Here is a 14,303-nt window from a genome sequence, read left to right as displayed (position 1 = left end):
TTGCATTTTATTTTGCCCATTTGACTCAGTATCTTTTATTTTTAGTGTTTAGTCTTTTGCTTCAGAAAAACTAAAGTTAAATTGCACTTAGGACACAGTGATATGAGCTTGGCTGTGTTAAACTGTCTCAGAGAGAAGATTTTTTTGCCCCTGCAACAGATTTATAAAATCTGTCATAATTAGGAACTAGATGCCCAAGAGAGGAAAGCAGGGAAGTTGCAGACTAGGACTAAGTACTCATTCTACAGGCTTCCCTCTGTGCACCACTGCCAATGCATATTTATCACAGGCTTCAAACCCTGCACTATCCCAGCTCTGCTGAGTCTCCTCCTGAGAACAGACTGTCAGTTATGTCAAAACGGGTGTTAAAAGCTGCTGGGATTTTGTGGCTTGAGCATACGTTTTCTGGAGACAAAACTGGAATCAGGCGCCTTTTCTATTGGGAATGAAATGCATTTCTGAACTATGGTGTTCTTATAAAGAATCAACCACACCGCCCCTTCCCTCTCCTCTTCCCACTCTCTGGAACCCAAAGACAGATACAGTTTCTCTTCTCAAATGGTTTGTACAAGTAGCTTGCCTAAGTCTCACGATATATATGGTATGACTAGAAACAGAAACTTGCTTTTTTAGACCTGAGGAGAGCTGGAATGTTCCATATGCAGGATTTGCTGTACATTCAGGCATGAGAGAAGAGACAGCACACTCCATCTACAGAAAGTCCTGTAGTTTTTATTCTTAATGACCCAGCACTCCTGCTGTTTTGTGTCTCTCTATCTAGCACTCTAGCTCGAAGTTGGGGGTATAACAAATATGTTAATGCATGGAAGGAAGATGATTAGACTAACATAGCCTCCTCTTCTCAGAATTCTTCTACTAGAGAAGTAGAGATTCACTATACAAGTAGGGAATTTAGGCACCTCTTTTTCTATCAGAACGCTAAAACATGCTTTAACTACTAAACTAGACAGAAATGCTAATAAAAGCACACAACATCTCCAAGAATTCCAGACAGATTCACTGAAATCAGTGCCCTTACAACAATCACCAAGTGAAATGCAGCAGGAACAGGCAAGGATATTAAGTGTGGTTGCTTTGAAGGGGCAGTTGTTTAACCAGTAGATTGTATTCAGGGTGTTGCAGGACAGGATGGAGGTGTAATGCTACAGCTGCCCAAGGAGAACCCACACTGTGCCTGGCTACATAACGACAGTTGTGATTCCTACACAAGTGTCTCAATTATACAATACACTCTCCAACACTCTTGTTACAGACAAATTCTGCACCTGCTATATCAGGTCTTGTTGAACATTGATCACTAGAAAAAAAAAAACTAAATCTCTTTGACAATGCATTTGGAGGAATGTTTGATCTGTTTCTGCAAAACTATACTTGAGATTGAATGTGCTGATCCTGCAAATGAAGGACCGCTAGCCTAACTTCAGAGATTAGGATAGAACAAGCAAACAACTTCCCCACTATAAAGATACAGTTCTTTCAAACGTCTGTTTTGCTTGGCTTATTGGACCACACCAGCTAGGATGCATTCCCTGGTGCACATTTAGGGGTCAGATGAAGAGACATCTCGATGCTTGTTTTCACTGATGATCCTCAAGCCAAATGGTGAACTTGCTACTGATGTCAAGAAGCATTCACTATCTGAACCAACCACCTCCAACACTCCTAACTCCTTCCTCCTGATGCTGTATCATAATCTGTCTCCATCCTCTCTGTTTCTACAATTAAATAGATACTAGCAACTGAAAGAAATTTTCTTTCCAATCATAATTTTTGAAGTGCATACTAGTCTCCAAAATAACATTGTTTGCACATGGTAACCAATGCAAGGAAGCTTGGTCCTAAATAAATTTGCAGCTGAGTTTGTTGTTTGCTTGTGGTTTATTCTCCAGTCTTCTTGACCATTGCCATTCCAAAGACAAAGATTCAAGAACAGAGTGTTTCTGAAGCACAGCTCTCTGTACATGTAGCCATAGCATCAACAGATGCTGAAGAAGCCTGTGTTTTTTCGCAGATAAGGAAGAAATGTCTGTAAGAAGCTCTGTCTCTTCTTTGACAACATCTTCCCTTTCTAGCAAACAATTTAATGGCTAGTGAGAAAAGCTAGTTCCAGGCAGGAACTGACTTACATTTGTCTTTAAGCAGGTTCTGAGCAAACAAGCAAGACAGGTTATCTTGAATGTGACTAACTGTACTAAAGCTTCATTAGCTATACTGGACTTTATCTTGATCACTTCTGCTGAGCTAGACAAATCCTTTGAGATGGCCAGCACTACCAGCCAAACAGCAGATACGTTTTTGACAAGGGCAGAATCCACCAGACTTAGAAATATCAATGCTCTTTGTTTTGGTTTCATATTCTTAATTAAATATATTTCCATATAATGGCAGAATTGTTTGTAAGTTTGCTAATTGCTTGGATGAATGGCTTATGTAAAACAGGGATATTTTGTTTAAGTAACACAGAAAGAGACCATTTAAACCTTTGAGCTGTGAGATTCCTATCATTTACAGAACATTTCAAAACACAGAGATTACAATCTTCTCAAAATGGATGCAAGTACTAGGAGAGAAAAATGGTGAGAAGCTAACCACTAGGATAACTCATGTCACCATAAAAATGCATATTTGCAAGAAATCCCTTAGAAAAAAAAATCAAAACAGACAAACCACTCCATATCCTTGCAATATAAAGCTAGTTTACACTGAATAATTCAGAAGTCTAATTGGAAATAGATACAGTTTTAAAATTCAACTGGATTTTAACACTTACAAAAATCCACACAGAGCATGATACAGGTTTTTACTGTTGTTTTGCTTTTGTTATTTTAGCACTGCTTTTCTGCTCCTAGCTCTCATCTAACATGAACACGCTTCTTCTGGAAAGACTTGCAAAGGCTATGTGTTAATAGTGAAAGTTGCTCTCATATTTTGGAGAATATCCCCTCTCCACCTGCACTCTAGCCAACCTCTTAAACAATATTTACCAAGTCTTCTTCCACATTGTACAAGGCGAGCATTTAAAAAGCTTACCAAAAATGGGTAAAAGTTAAAATGGTGTACTAAAACCATTGAAAGGGAGTGATTATTAAGACTGTTCCAGCAGAGGACTGGAGGCAAACATAAGGAGCAAGGCAGGGACCGGAATTTCCCACTCTAGCTAGCTGTAAGAAGATATTAGCAAAGGACATAGAATCATAGATAGTTAGGATTGGAAGGGACCTTTAAAGGTCATCTAGTCCAACTCCCCTGCAAGAAGCAGGGACATCTCCAACCAGATCAGGTTGCTCAGAGCCGCATCCTACCTGGCCTTGAATGTTTCCAGGGATGGAGCATCTACCACCTCTCTGGGAAACCTGTTCCGGTGTTTCACCACTCTCATTGTAAAAAAAAATTTCCTTAAGTCCAGTCTGAATCTACCTCCCTCTATTTTCAAACCATTACCCCTCGTCCTATCATAACAGGCCCCACTAAAGAGTTTCTCCCCATCTTTCCTATAAGCCCCCTTGAGGTACTGGAAGGCCACAATAAGGTCTCCCTGGAGCCTCCTCTTCTCCAGGCTGAACAGCTCCAGCTCTTTCAGCCTGTCCTCATGGGAGAGTTGCACCAGCCCTCTGATCACCTTTGTGGCCCTCCTCTGGACTCACTCCAACAGGTCCATGTCCTTCTTATGCTGGGGGCTCCAGAGCTGGATGCAGAACTCCAGGTGGGGTCTCATGAGAGCAGAGTAGAGGGGTAGAATCATCTCCCTCGACTTGCTGACTACGCTTCTCTTGATGCAGCCCAGGACATGGTTGGCTTTCTGGGCCGCAAGCACGCACTGCCGGCTCATGTTGAGCTTCTCGTTGACCACCACTCCCAAGTCCTTCTCCTCAGGGCTGCTTGCAATCCATTCTCTGCCCAGCATGTAACTGTGCTTGGGATTGCCCGCGCCCACGTGCAGGACCTTGCACTTGGCCTTGTTGAACTTCATGAGGTTTGCACAAGCTCACCTCTCCACCCTGTCAAGGTCGCTCTGGATGGAATCCCTTCCTTCCAGCATGTCGACCATGCCACACAGCTTGGTGTCGTTGGTGAACTTGATAAGGGTGCACTCTATCCCACTGTCCATGTCTCCAACAAAGATGTTCAACAGGTCCGTTCCCAGTACTGACCCCTGAGGGAACACCACTGTCACTGGTCTCCACTTGGACAATGAGCTGTTGACCACAACTCTTTGAGTGCAGCCATCCACCCAATTCCTTATCCACTGAGTGGTCCGTCCATCAAATCCATGTCTCTCCAGTTTAGAGAGAAGGATGTCATGTGGGACAGTGTCAAATGCTTTGCACAAGTCCAGGTAGATGACATCAGTTGCTCGTCCCTTGTCCACTGATGCTGTAACCCCATCATAAAAGGCCACCAAATTGGTGCTGCACGATTTGCCCTTAGTGAAGCCGTGTTGGCTGTCATCAATCACTTTCTTATTTTCTATCTGCCTTAGCACGGTTTCCAGGAGAATCTGCTCCATGACCTTCCCAGGCAGAGAGATGAGACCGACTGCTCTGAGGTTCCCCAGGTCTTCTTTGTTTCCTTTTTTAAAAATGGGGGTCATGTTACTCCTTTTCCAGTTGGTAGGAACCTCACCAGACCGCCATGACTTCTCAAATATGATGGACAGTGGCTTGGCAACTTCATCCACCAGTTCCCTCAGGACCTGTGGATGCATCTCATCAGGTCCCACGGACTTGTGCACCTTCAGGTTCTTTAGATGGTCTCGAACCTGCTCTTCTGCTACAATGGGCAGTTCTTAATTTTCCTAGTCCCTGCTTTTGCCTTCTGCAATTTGGATGACGTGGCTAGAGCCCTTACTGGTGAAGACTGAGGCAAAAAAGTCATTAAGTACCTCAGGCTTCTCCATGTTCCAGGTAACGAGGTCTCCTGTTTCCTTTCAGAGAGGGCCTACATTCTCCCTGGTCTTCCTTTTATCCTTGACGTACACGAACAAGAGTCATCTTCCGTAGTATAAAATGATCATTCAGTATAAAGCAGCGTATTGAAACTACCTGCTTAGTAAACTCTTTATACTTTATGCATATTTTATTAGTCAATTTGTCCTATTTGAGTCAAACAGTCTGATCACTTCCCTATTTTAATCCACTTTCTGCAACACTTGGAAACCATCTCTGAGAGACATTACTAAACTGGACAAGGGACACACACATAAGCCCACGTTTAATTTAATATCATTTATTTTTCTCTGGAGCTCCTGTTTATTAAGAGAATTGGTTATTTTGTCTCCATTGTACATTTATATCTCTCAATTTTGGGATCTAAGTGTGCTTTCTGTGATAAAACCAGGTTGCAAAGCCTTCTAAGGGGCTACAAGTAGCCCTTCCAAAGCCAGAATAAATAATTTGACTTTAATGAAATAAATACTGATTAAAGTAACAGGTTTACTTTGAAAAATAAGTGTCTAAATGGGAAGCTGAAATAGTCAAGTAACCAGTGTGTATTTGTGTGTATGGCTTCCAAATTACCATCTACATCTGCACCAGAAATAGGCTAAATGAATACAATGCTGCTATTACTACTATTATTTTTTTTCAACATTCAGGAGTGTGCAGATGCTTTACAGTACAGATAGATACTGTCCCTATTCCCACAAAGCAACAGAGGTAGCAGGTGGATCTCTGATGCCTCTCATTTACTGCGGAAGTCTTTACACAGGTGAATCTAGTTGTGGTGGTCATAAATTACATGCTTCCTTTCTTCCACAGAAAAAGCAACTGGGGAAGGGAATCTGACTTTCTTTTGAAGTAAGAGAATAAACGTAAAAAGATCTTACTTAGCCATAATCAGATATACAACACACAAGAAAAGAAAGCTACCTTTACCTGTGAAATAAGACAGACTTGACAAGTGTGACAACATCCCGGCTGGCATTGTACCCTGCACAAACAATGGCAACGTGGATGGTCTGTGGGAGAAAAGGAACAAAAAGAACAAAAATTAAAGTCTGCTCCTGTGTTCTGTCATTCATTAAGGAGAGCACATACATTACAGTGCTATTATTTAGTGCAGTGATTGTTAAAGATTTGAGTGGGCATTTTGCAGCTGTTTGCAGCCCACTTGAGGCAGTCTGTTAAAAACATCTTAATTGAGTTATAACACCATCATCATTCCAAACTCATTACTATCTCTAAATTACATCAGATGTCTGAACAGAATTACATTTATTAGCTAAGAGCATATGTGTGTGCGTATGTATGCACACCCCCCCCACCATTTAGCAGCACACAAAATTCTGAGTATGCAAACATGTAGACACCTTAACCTTCCGAACTGAAGTTTAAAATTATGTTTGATAATTAGAAGCAGATATGCTTTTAGAAATTTTGCATTATTTCTGTCTAAAGAAGAGCTACTAAGGAGAAGTAGAGCAAGCTCTGATGGACAAGCATGAGTGGGACAATTGGTTTGCGAGGGCTTGATGCACCCCAGTGACAAGACAGGAACTGAGCTGTGAAGAGAGGTGGTCACTTCCCTGCCTGTGACTACCAGTATGGGCTGTTCTGGCAGTGTTAATGTGAAGTTAAATACAACATTCCCACACACACTCTCCCCGCCACAGCATGCTGGTAAATTATCACTTATTCTGTGCCTTCTTACTTTCCTTTTAATATGAGACAGAGGTTTACTCATCTCTTCAAGAGGAAAGAGAAAATTGAAAAGGTGCTACTAGTCATTGTTATTAAGGTAGTAAGTAATAACTCGAAAAATTCTGTGAAGTTATTCTTCTCTGGTTTTAAAACTACCTATTGCTATTTCCTGGGGACAAAAGAAAATTAATCTTAGCAAGTTTTGACTCCAACATCTGTATTTTTCTGTTTCTTAGTGGCCACAGAAATGAAGGAGAGTTCACCATGCTGGCAGCACGAAGCTGCAATTGGGGACACAGCTGTGAAACTGCAGGGAAGCCTCATTTGGCTTTCATTTGAAGCTTGCTTGGTTAGCTGGTTTCTCACACACACAGCTCTCATTTTCCACAGAAAGGCCACTACGCAGAGAACAAATGAGGAATTCCGCCTCCTCACATAGTCATAGATTCCCAAAGTGTGGCTTGTAAAAGAAGCAGATTTACACAAGAGGTGGCATGTGTTGGGCACATCTAAAGAGTCCATTGTCCCATCCATTAACATTGCCTGGTATAGGGCACAATTTGAATCATGTAATTGCCAAGTGGCTCTGTCATTGTGCAACCCACACATGATCATCACAGCTGCCTCCAGCCCTAGTGTGCCTCACAAGCTGAGGCATACTGAAGATCTGAGATTTTAAGAGGACGTGAATTAATAAGGCAACTGTCTGTCCAGAGAGGTGTGAGAAAGAAAGGATATTGCAGCACATTTTGGCAACAGCTCTGTGAGGTATTCACAACTTTAAATTTATGTTAAAGTCAATGGGAGACGAGCATGCTGAGCACTTCACAAAAATTGATTGTGTTTCTCTCTTGTGGTAACAACAGGGGAGAACAGAGGCTGCTCACTGACAACTTTCAGTGCAGCAACGGTTTGTACTATACTTATGGGCACTCTCACATACTATGCACTCCTGTGGGTGCAGAGATTCCAGACACTACACTGTCTTCCTCTCTGGTTGCCACCTGGTCTTCCTAAGGCTTTTGGAAGACCTAAGATCCTCCTCTTCAATGCCAATTAAAAACAAATTAACTGAGAATGGTTTCGTGTCTACTTTAGACACTTCACCTGAAGACACTGGACCAGACACACAATTTACGGGTTTTGTCAGAACAGCACTGTCGTATCACTGTCAACATCATTTTATGCTACCTCTACTTGCCAAAAAAGCTCTCCCCGCAGCCTCTCTCTCCACCTTTCAAATCCCCAGAAAATCAGAGTTTATTCTGTCAAGGACTTCCTGCATCTGTTCTCCTTTTCCTAAATAACTTTGTTTCAAAATTAAAAGTATGCTTTTCTGGGTGTCTTTTATCAGGTCCTGTTTTCATGCATGCTATTTTAGCCACGGGACAATGAGAAGACAGCACTTGCTGCTCTTCTGAATGTTCTTCTCCAGCTCAGAGACACAGGCATGCATATACCTTCTGCTCAGCCTTTGTGGTGTTTGATACTATTTATCACTTCTATTCCTGCCTGATATAATCTATAGGAAAGAGCAATAATCCACAAAGAGAACAGAAACCTAGCCCTTTTTTTTCAAAGTTTCTGCCCACAGCATGCTGCAAGACTCAGTCAGTTCTTCCTTTTCTTGATTCACTTTTCTCTCCCTCATTATTTAACTGTTAAACAGAGCTCAACAACCTGAACTGTCTGCATTCTAACAAAAAACGTTTTATCTCCAGTTTTCTCCATGCTTGTTCCAAATACATGTCTGGATAGAGAGCAGATGGCTGTAGCCAAATCCTACCAAGACAGGGCAATAGTGGCTTGAAGAAGGAAGCACTTCAAAGAATTTGCATCCTCCTGAGTATAATACTGTAAGCATCAGCTCCCAGATTGTGAAACTGGCCAGCAGCATCACAGCTCTCTCAAACTCCTCAGTTTCTATCTGTAGATAGCTAGAAGATAGCTAGTTCCCACCAGAACCGGACACTGTGATTCACACAACCTCTGGACTCGATGACTGCAGCGAACACCTAGGAGTGAAGCCAAGAATGTTCCAACTTCCACAACATACAGCAGCTTGTCTGCTTGGTTCAACAGGTCCCCCAAACATCTCACACCAAGACTCTGCATGTTGTGCTTGCTCACCACTGTTTACAATCTGTGATAATTCTAGTTATCAAACTCTAGCCTGGACATTTAGAAGGTACTGTGGGTCTAAACTGAGCTCCTTGAAAATGTCCATCCTCCTACAAAGCTCTTTTTAAACTGAATGATAGGCATGTTCATCACTAGTAGATGTTGCAAGAAGTCTGAACACCGGCCGTTCACCGGGGCTGCTTTTATACAACGGAACTCACTGCAGCAACAAATTAAATTACGATAAATCTTGCTTTCCAGACTCAATGAATTCTTTCCCTGCTTATACATACAGATATGAATAGATAATCAAAACACTGTGGAAGTTAATCAAGCTGTTCTTCCCATAGGTTGGGGATCAGGAACACAAAGAGAACTATTTTTCATTTTAAATAGTTTAGGGAGCATTCAGGCCCAGGTACTGAAAGGCATTTAAAGAAGTCAAGATTCTTTAGGAAAGGGAGTTTAAATAATCCAAGGTGAATGTTAACATGGTTTAGAAACTATTACTTTAGCCACTACAGACCAGGAAAAACTGTTTTTGAAAGCAGTATTTAATGTAAGTCCATTCTAGGGTAATACTAATGGCAAGAAAATATCCAAAACCACACAAAGAACTGTGCCTTAGATCCCATGCTAACGAGGAGTATAAGGTGCCTAGATAAACAGATGCTATGTTTTTTCTCCTCAGGCTACTTTTTGGAATGGTGAGATAATGAGCTTAACAAACTCTAATTAGTTCTTATAGCTAAAAATAATCTTGGGTAAAGCATTTCATACTTCAATAATTTTCCAGTAGTACTAGCCAGGCCTTCCATTGCAGTTACTTAATCCTTCATAAATAATTGTTAAATATGGTTAAGAGATACAGAAAGCATGTTACAAAAATGTAAATATGTTACAAATATTTCCCAGAGGCAGGTAACATCTGCTTTTCCTGTGTTTTACAGTCCTTAAGTTGGTGAAGGCCTGTTCTTTCTGGCTCTGGAGCACTACACACTTAACCCTATTGAGCAACACCGTTGAGAATAGGACCAATACAAATATGCCTGCAAAAATGCTTCAAATGTTAAGAATTTTGCTAACCTACTAAATGCTACATTGCTAATTAACCCTTTTAAAAATATGTAATATCTTTTAAAAATGTTAATAAATGCACACTTAGTTCAAACTAAATGCCCAGTTTATGGAAGCACAAGCTGGAAAGACACTAGGGTAAGATCGTAAGAAAGAATCATATAATTCTGTTAGCTTCCATCAGCATTATGCTCTTCTTCGGAAGCCTGTTATTTGTGCCTACATCTCTGTAAGGAGTACTCTTACTTATATTTCCGAGGTTTGTGTTAAAAGTGTCTCCTACTGGGAAGGCATGACAGAGGTCTGCTTCCTCCAGGGAGAAAGGCCTTTGGTTGGAACTCCGATTTTTTCTTGCAATATAATGCTGGTCCATTTTATGATATCAGAAGAGCTTTCCTGCGATGCAACAGAGTATGAAGTGGTGGCTGGCATGCAACAAATTCACTATCTTTGATATAGATCACAATTATAACAAAGATTATGCTTCATCGGATATTTAATGTTCATTCATTGTAACTGCATTTTCAAGTGTTTTAGTCACCACCAAAGACCATACCAAATTAGATTCTGAAATGTCAGATTCAGTAAATCTCTAAGAACTGTCTCAATGAAATAAGCAACCTATTTTTTTGTCTCCCCCAGAGCTCCATTCTTCTTCTCAGGACTCCTGCCTCTTTCTACCCAAGTTCTTAACTCTTGTTGTAATATATTCCAGGGTCAGAGGCTAAAAAACACTTAGTTTACACTGCTGAAACACTGAAAACAGAGGGTGAATACAGTCAAGATGCCACTCACAGAAACATGGAACCAGGATCTACAGTAATAGGATAAATGATGAGACCTCTGGCAAATCTGATAATAAGGAAGTTTAATTTTAACTTCCATTGCTGTTACTGAATTACTGAGTGAATTCCTTAAGAAAAAGAAGAAAAAGCTATTTCTTTATCAAAATAGTGTGCAGTGAGATAGGGGGTTGGCAAATAAAGTGAGGTTTCATATTTTATATAACCATTGCCTCCAGCACAATGCTAAACCCCACTGAGCAAGTAAATTTATTGGCAAAACACATTACAAACTGAAAGGCCACTTAAACTATTCCTCCTTTAAGCTGCTATTTTTGTGTCCCAAATTGGCTGGTACATTGAACCAAGAACTGAGATTCAGCTCATCACTGCTTGGCATGATAATAAGGAAGAAGGGAGGTTTGCTTATTGATGGCCTGAACCTTCCCTTATTAAAAGAAATGCCAAAATGCTTACAGGGAGGAAAATCAGACCCACATTATCAGGAGGAGGGAAAATGAAAAACAGACCCCTCCTTTTCTCTCTCCTTAAAATAATGTTGGTTCCTTTTTCCACACTGATGGACAAAGATGTCCAACTGGAAAGCAGTAATTCATTTTTAAATGACATTTGCCCATTAAATAGACTTTATCTGAAGAGATAATTAGGACTACTTCTTTTTCTCTCTCATTTATTTTCTTTCAACTTTTATCTTCCCAGTGGCAGAAAGCAAGATTAAAGGTAATACAGTGTTACTCTCTTTATAGAAATAAATGGAGGAATTATTTTTGATATCTTCACCGGCTGGGATTGGCACAAGGCCTTTAAGCAAGACTTTCTGTTTTGGATCTATCCATATTCTAGATTGCCATCATTCAGATACCTGACAACTACATAGCTGGATGACATCTACAAAACTACAGGCATAAAATGTGGAAAATCAAACCAAACCAAAACAATTCCCCCAAACCTTCTCAAAAACCCATCTCCGGTACCCTTCAGCTAACCACACCTCCTGTGCAGGGTTCACACAAAGCAGGTGGCTCCACAGTACCATCAAATACACTCCTGAAAGTGACTCAAAAGCACAGGCTGGCTCCATAAGCCGCAATTTAATTAATGGTAAACCCTGAACTGTTCTGGTACAGATGCACAAACAAAGGAATAAGGCTTTTCAAAGCACTGTGGAGCTTTCATTTAATTTAGAAACACAAAGGGTCAGTTTGCCACAGGTCTTTATCAGCAGAGCTGTATTGAAGTCAGCTTGGAACAAGGCTTTTTTTTTTCCACCAGGTTTGGGGACACAAGAATAAAAAAGACAAAAAAGTCTAATCAAATAATAACTCAAAAGATGCTCAGATGATTGAATGTTTTACAGAGTTAAAAAAAAAAGAATAATTAAAAACTACATAAAAAGTTGCGCCCGGAAGTTCTTTAAGAGGCTGGTTTCTGAGCAGAAAGTTTCAGGGGGAAGGAGATAGGGATCTGCAATGTCCTTAAAGGATCAAATCTATCAAGTTCTTTTTCTGGCACATTCCTTTTGTTCATTTACCTCACACTTTTCCACAGCTGGTAGCTGCCCACACTCAGAGCTGTTCCCCGCCACAATGCCAGCCCGCAGGCTCTCGCTGTCACCTGTCCCCTCTTCCATGGAGTAGGTTTTGGAGTGATTGCCATGGTGGTGTGAGGGGCTGCGACTCTGTGCCAGGCTGAGCTGCTTGCGAAGCACACGGTTCTCCTCCTCCACCTCCCGCATGCGGACTTCCAAGCTCTCGCGCTCCCGCTGGCTTGACGCCGTGTACCGAGGACTGTGGGGCTGAGATTCAAGTGGAGACAGTGACACTGGCTTCCCATCTGCAAAAGACGGAAACAAAACACTTCTGTCAGAATATACTTGAAGTTGCATTTTCCTTTAATGTCAGCATCGTGAGGCAGAGATGTTTCAAATACAGCTACACTTCACAAGGACTTGGCACTTCAAGGCAATGCTTCAGTGCACAGTAAACTTGGACAAATGATGGAGTTATAAGAGCTACAGGTCCTACTAATTTTAAAACCACACGATAAGATAAGCATGTGTTTCTTTTGTTCTAGGTAGGGCTGCCTGCCAGTTTCTAGTCTGGGAAGACAGTCAAGAACAGAATGATTTAAGTCAAAGACAATTACTACATACTTAAAGGTATTTTAGAAACATAAGCAAGACAAAATAATTTTCCTATTCCCCATTTCCTCCACAGTCAAGCTACAGCATTTTGGTTACCATTTTGTGCCAAACAGTAGCCCCAACTGATTCACATGTGAGGAGCAGATGGTTTTTATTCAGCAATGCAGTATAATATGCTTGCTGAGAAATAAGAGGTTCAGAAGGACAGAAACATTCAATACACATGCAGGTCAAATTCTGGAAAGTATTTTGGTTGAAAAGGACAACAATATCTCCTGTACTCCTTTTTGAAAAAAAAACCAGAATGGTTCAATTCAGCACCTTTAACTGAAAAGTTATATTCCAAAAATACAAAACACTTCATTTTCACATTTTCAAAAGATATCTTCTTTTTTCAAAATAGCATTAAAAAAACCTGAGGTAGATATAAAATATAAAAAAGATGAATTAACCTGAAGCCTAGGTCCATACCCAAAGCCAACAATTGTGACACATTTTACCATCGTTTCCCAGTACATTATTGCTACCAAATTTTAGGGGAGAAAATAGGGATGCAGCTGATGTGTTTTCAAAGGAGATATTTTCATATAATTTTTAATAAAGCTATATGTATCTACTCAGAGTAAAAATGCTTGAAAGGTGATAAAAAAACCTCAAATGAAACTACTGTTCAAAAAATGTTCACTTGAAATCAAATTGAAACAAAGCAAAAGACAGTTACAGCTATCCACAGTGTCATAATTAGCAAGACATTAATTTACAGTGAAGACACATGACTATCTTATATTAAGGTATTTCTCTGAAATAACTTTCTACCTGCACACATTAAAATAAGTGTTTGCTATTTAATAATTTCTCCAATGCACAGAGTCCCTTTGGCTTTATCAAACACACACCAGCTTGAGAGGTTTAGAAAACAGAAATCATGCAGTTATTGTTTAGCTTTCTCCTTCGCAAGTACATTCCTCACCTTCTGACTCAAAACTATCTCCCTGCTACAAAGACCTGCTCATTGCTTGTTCTCTTCCATTGTTTCATATTTACATGAATGGTGAGCAGTCCTCTAAACTGAGTCAATGAAAAAATGGCTATAGAAATGAAAACCTCATTTCTCATTTCCACTGTTGAGTTATACAGGTGTACACACTTCCTGTTATCTATATAAACAGGGATCCTGGTTTTAATACACCATTTGGACCGAATATCTTGCATTTGCTTGCAGACTTCCTCCTGCAAAAAAATTTCTAATTTATTATTTTTACCATTAACAAAGCTTATGGACAAATCTGAGCTTGAAAGACATCTCAAGATGGATTCTGAATTTTGGTCACTGATATTTTGAAACTTGAATGCTCAAGCAAACAGTTATTAAAAATTCCCTGACAGATTTGAAAAGTCTAAAAATCATGGGTGCAACAATACAGAAATGTCAACATTAAGGACAGAGCCATGTTACAATTAGCACTGCAATAAATACAGAGTTATTTTTCTCCTTCCCGC

At 40.3% G+C, this 14,303-nt stretch overlaps 1 protein-coding gene across 3 annotated transcripts in view; it reads right to left on the bottom strand.

The window, feature by feature from the left end:
- The window catches only part of LARGE1 (LARGE xylosyl- and glucuronyltransferase 1), a 290,172-nt gene that overhangs the window by 134,605 nt on the left and 141,264 nt on the right, over positions 1 to 14,303 (bottom strand). For all 3 annotated transcript variants that reach the window (XR_015259234.1, XM_086753771.1, XM_086753783.1), the window contains 2 exons: positions 12,192 to 12,493; positions 5,895 to 5,977 (listed from right to left, as the gene is read on the bottom strand). Coding sequence is in view for 2 of the 3 variants with exons in the window: in XM_086753771.1 (XP_086609897.1) it covers positions 5,895 to 5,977; positions 12,192 to 12,493 (385 nt within the window). In the remaining variant the exon portion in view is untranslated. The remainder of the gene's footprint in view (positions 1 to 5,894; positions 5,978 to 12,191; positions 12,494 to 14,303) is intronic.

The sequence above is a fragment of the Chlamydotis macqueenii genome, chromosome 1 (genome assembly GCF_036417535.1).
Source record: "Chlamydotis macqueenii isolate bChlMac1 chromosome 1, bChlMac1.mat, whole genome shotgun sequence".
Lineage (NCBI taxonomy): Eukaryota > Metazoa > Chordata > Aves > Otidiformes > Otididae > Chlamydotis > Chlamydotis macqueenii.
The sequence above is the reverse complement of the archived record's forward strand: the minus strand, read 5'-3'. Positions and strand labels throughout refer to the sequence as shown.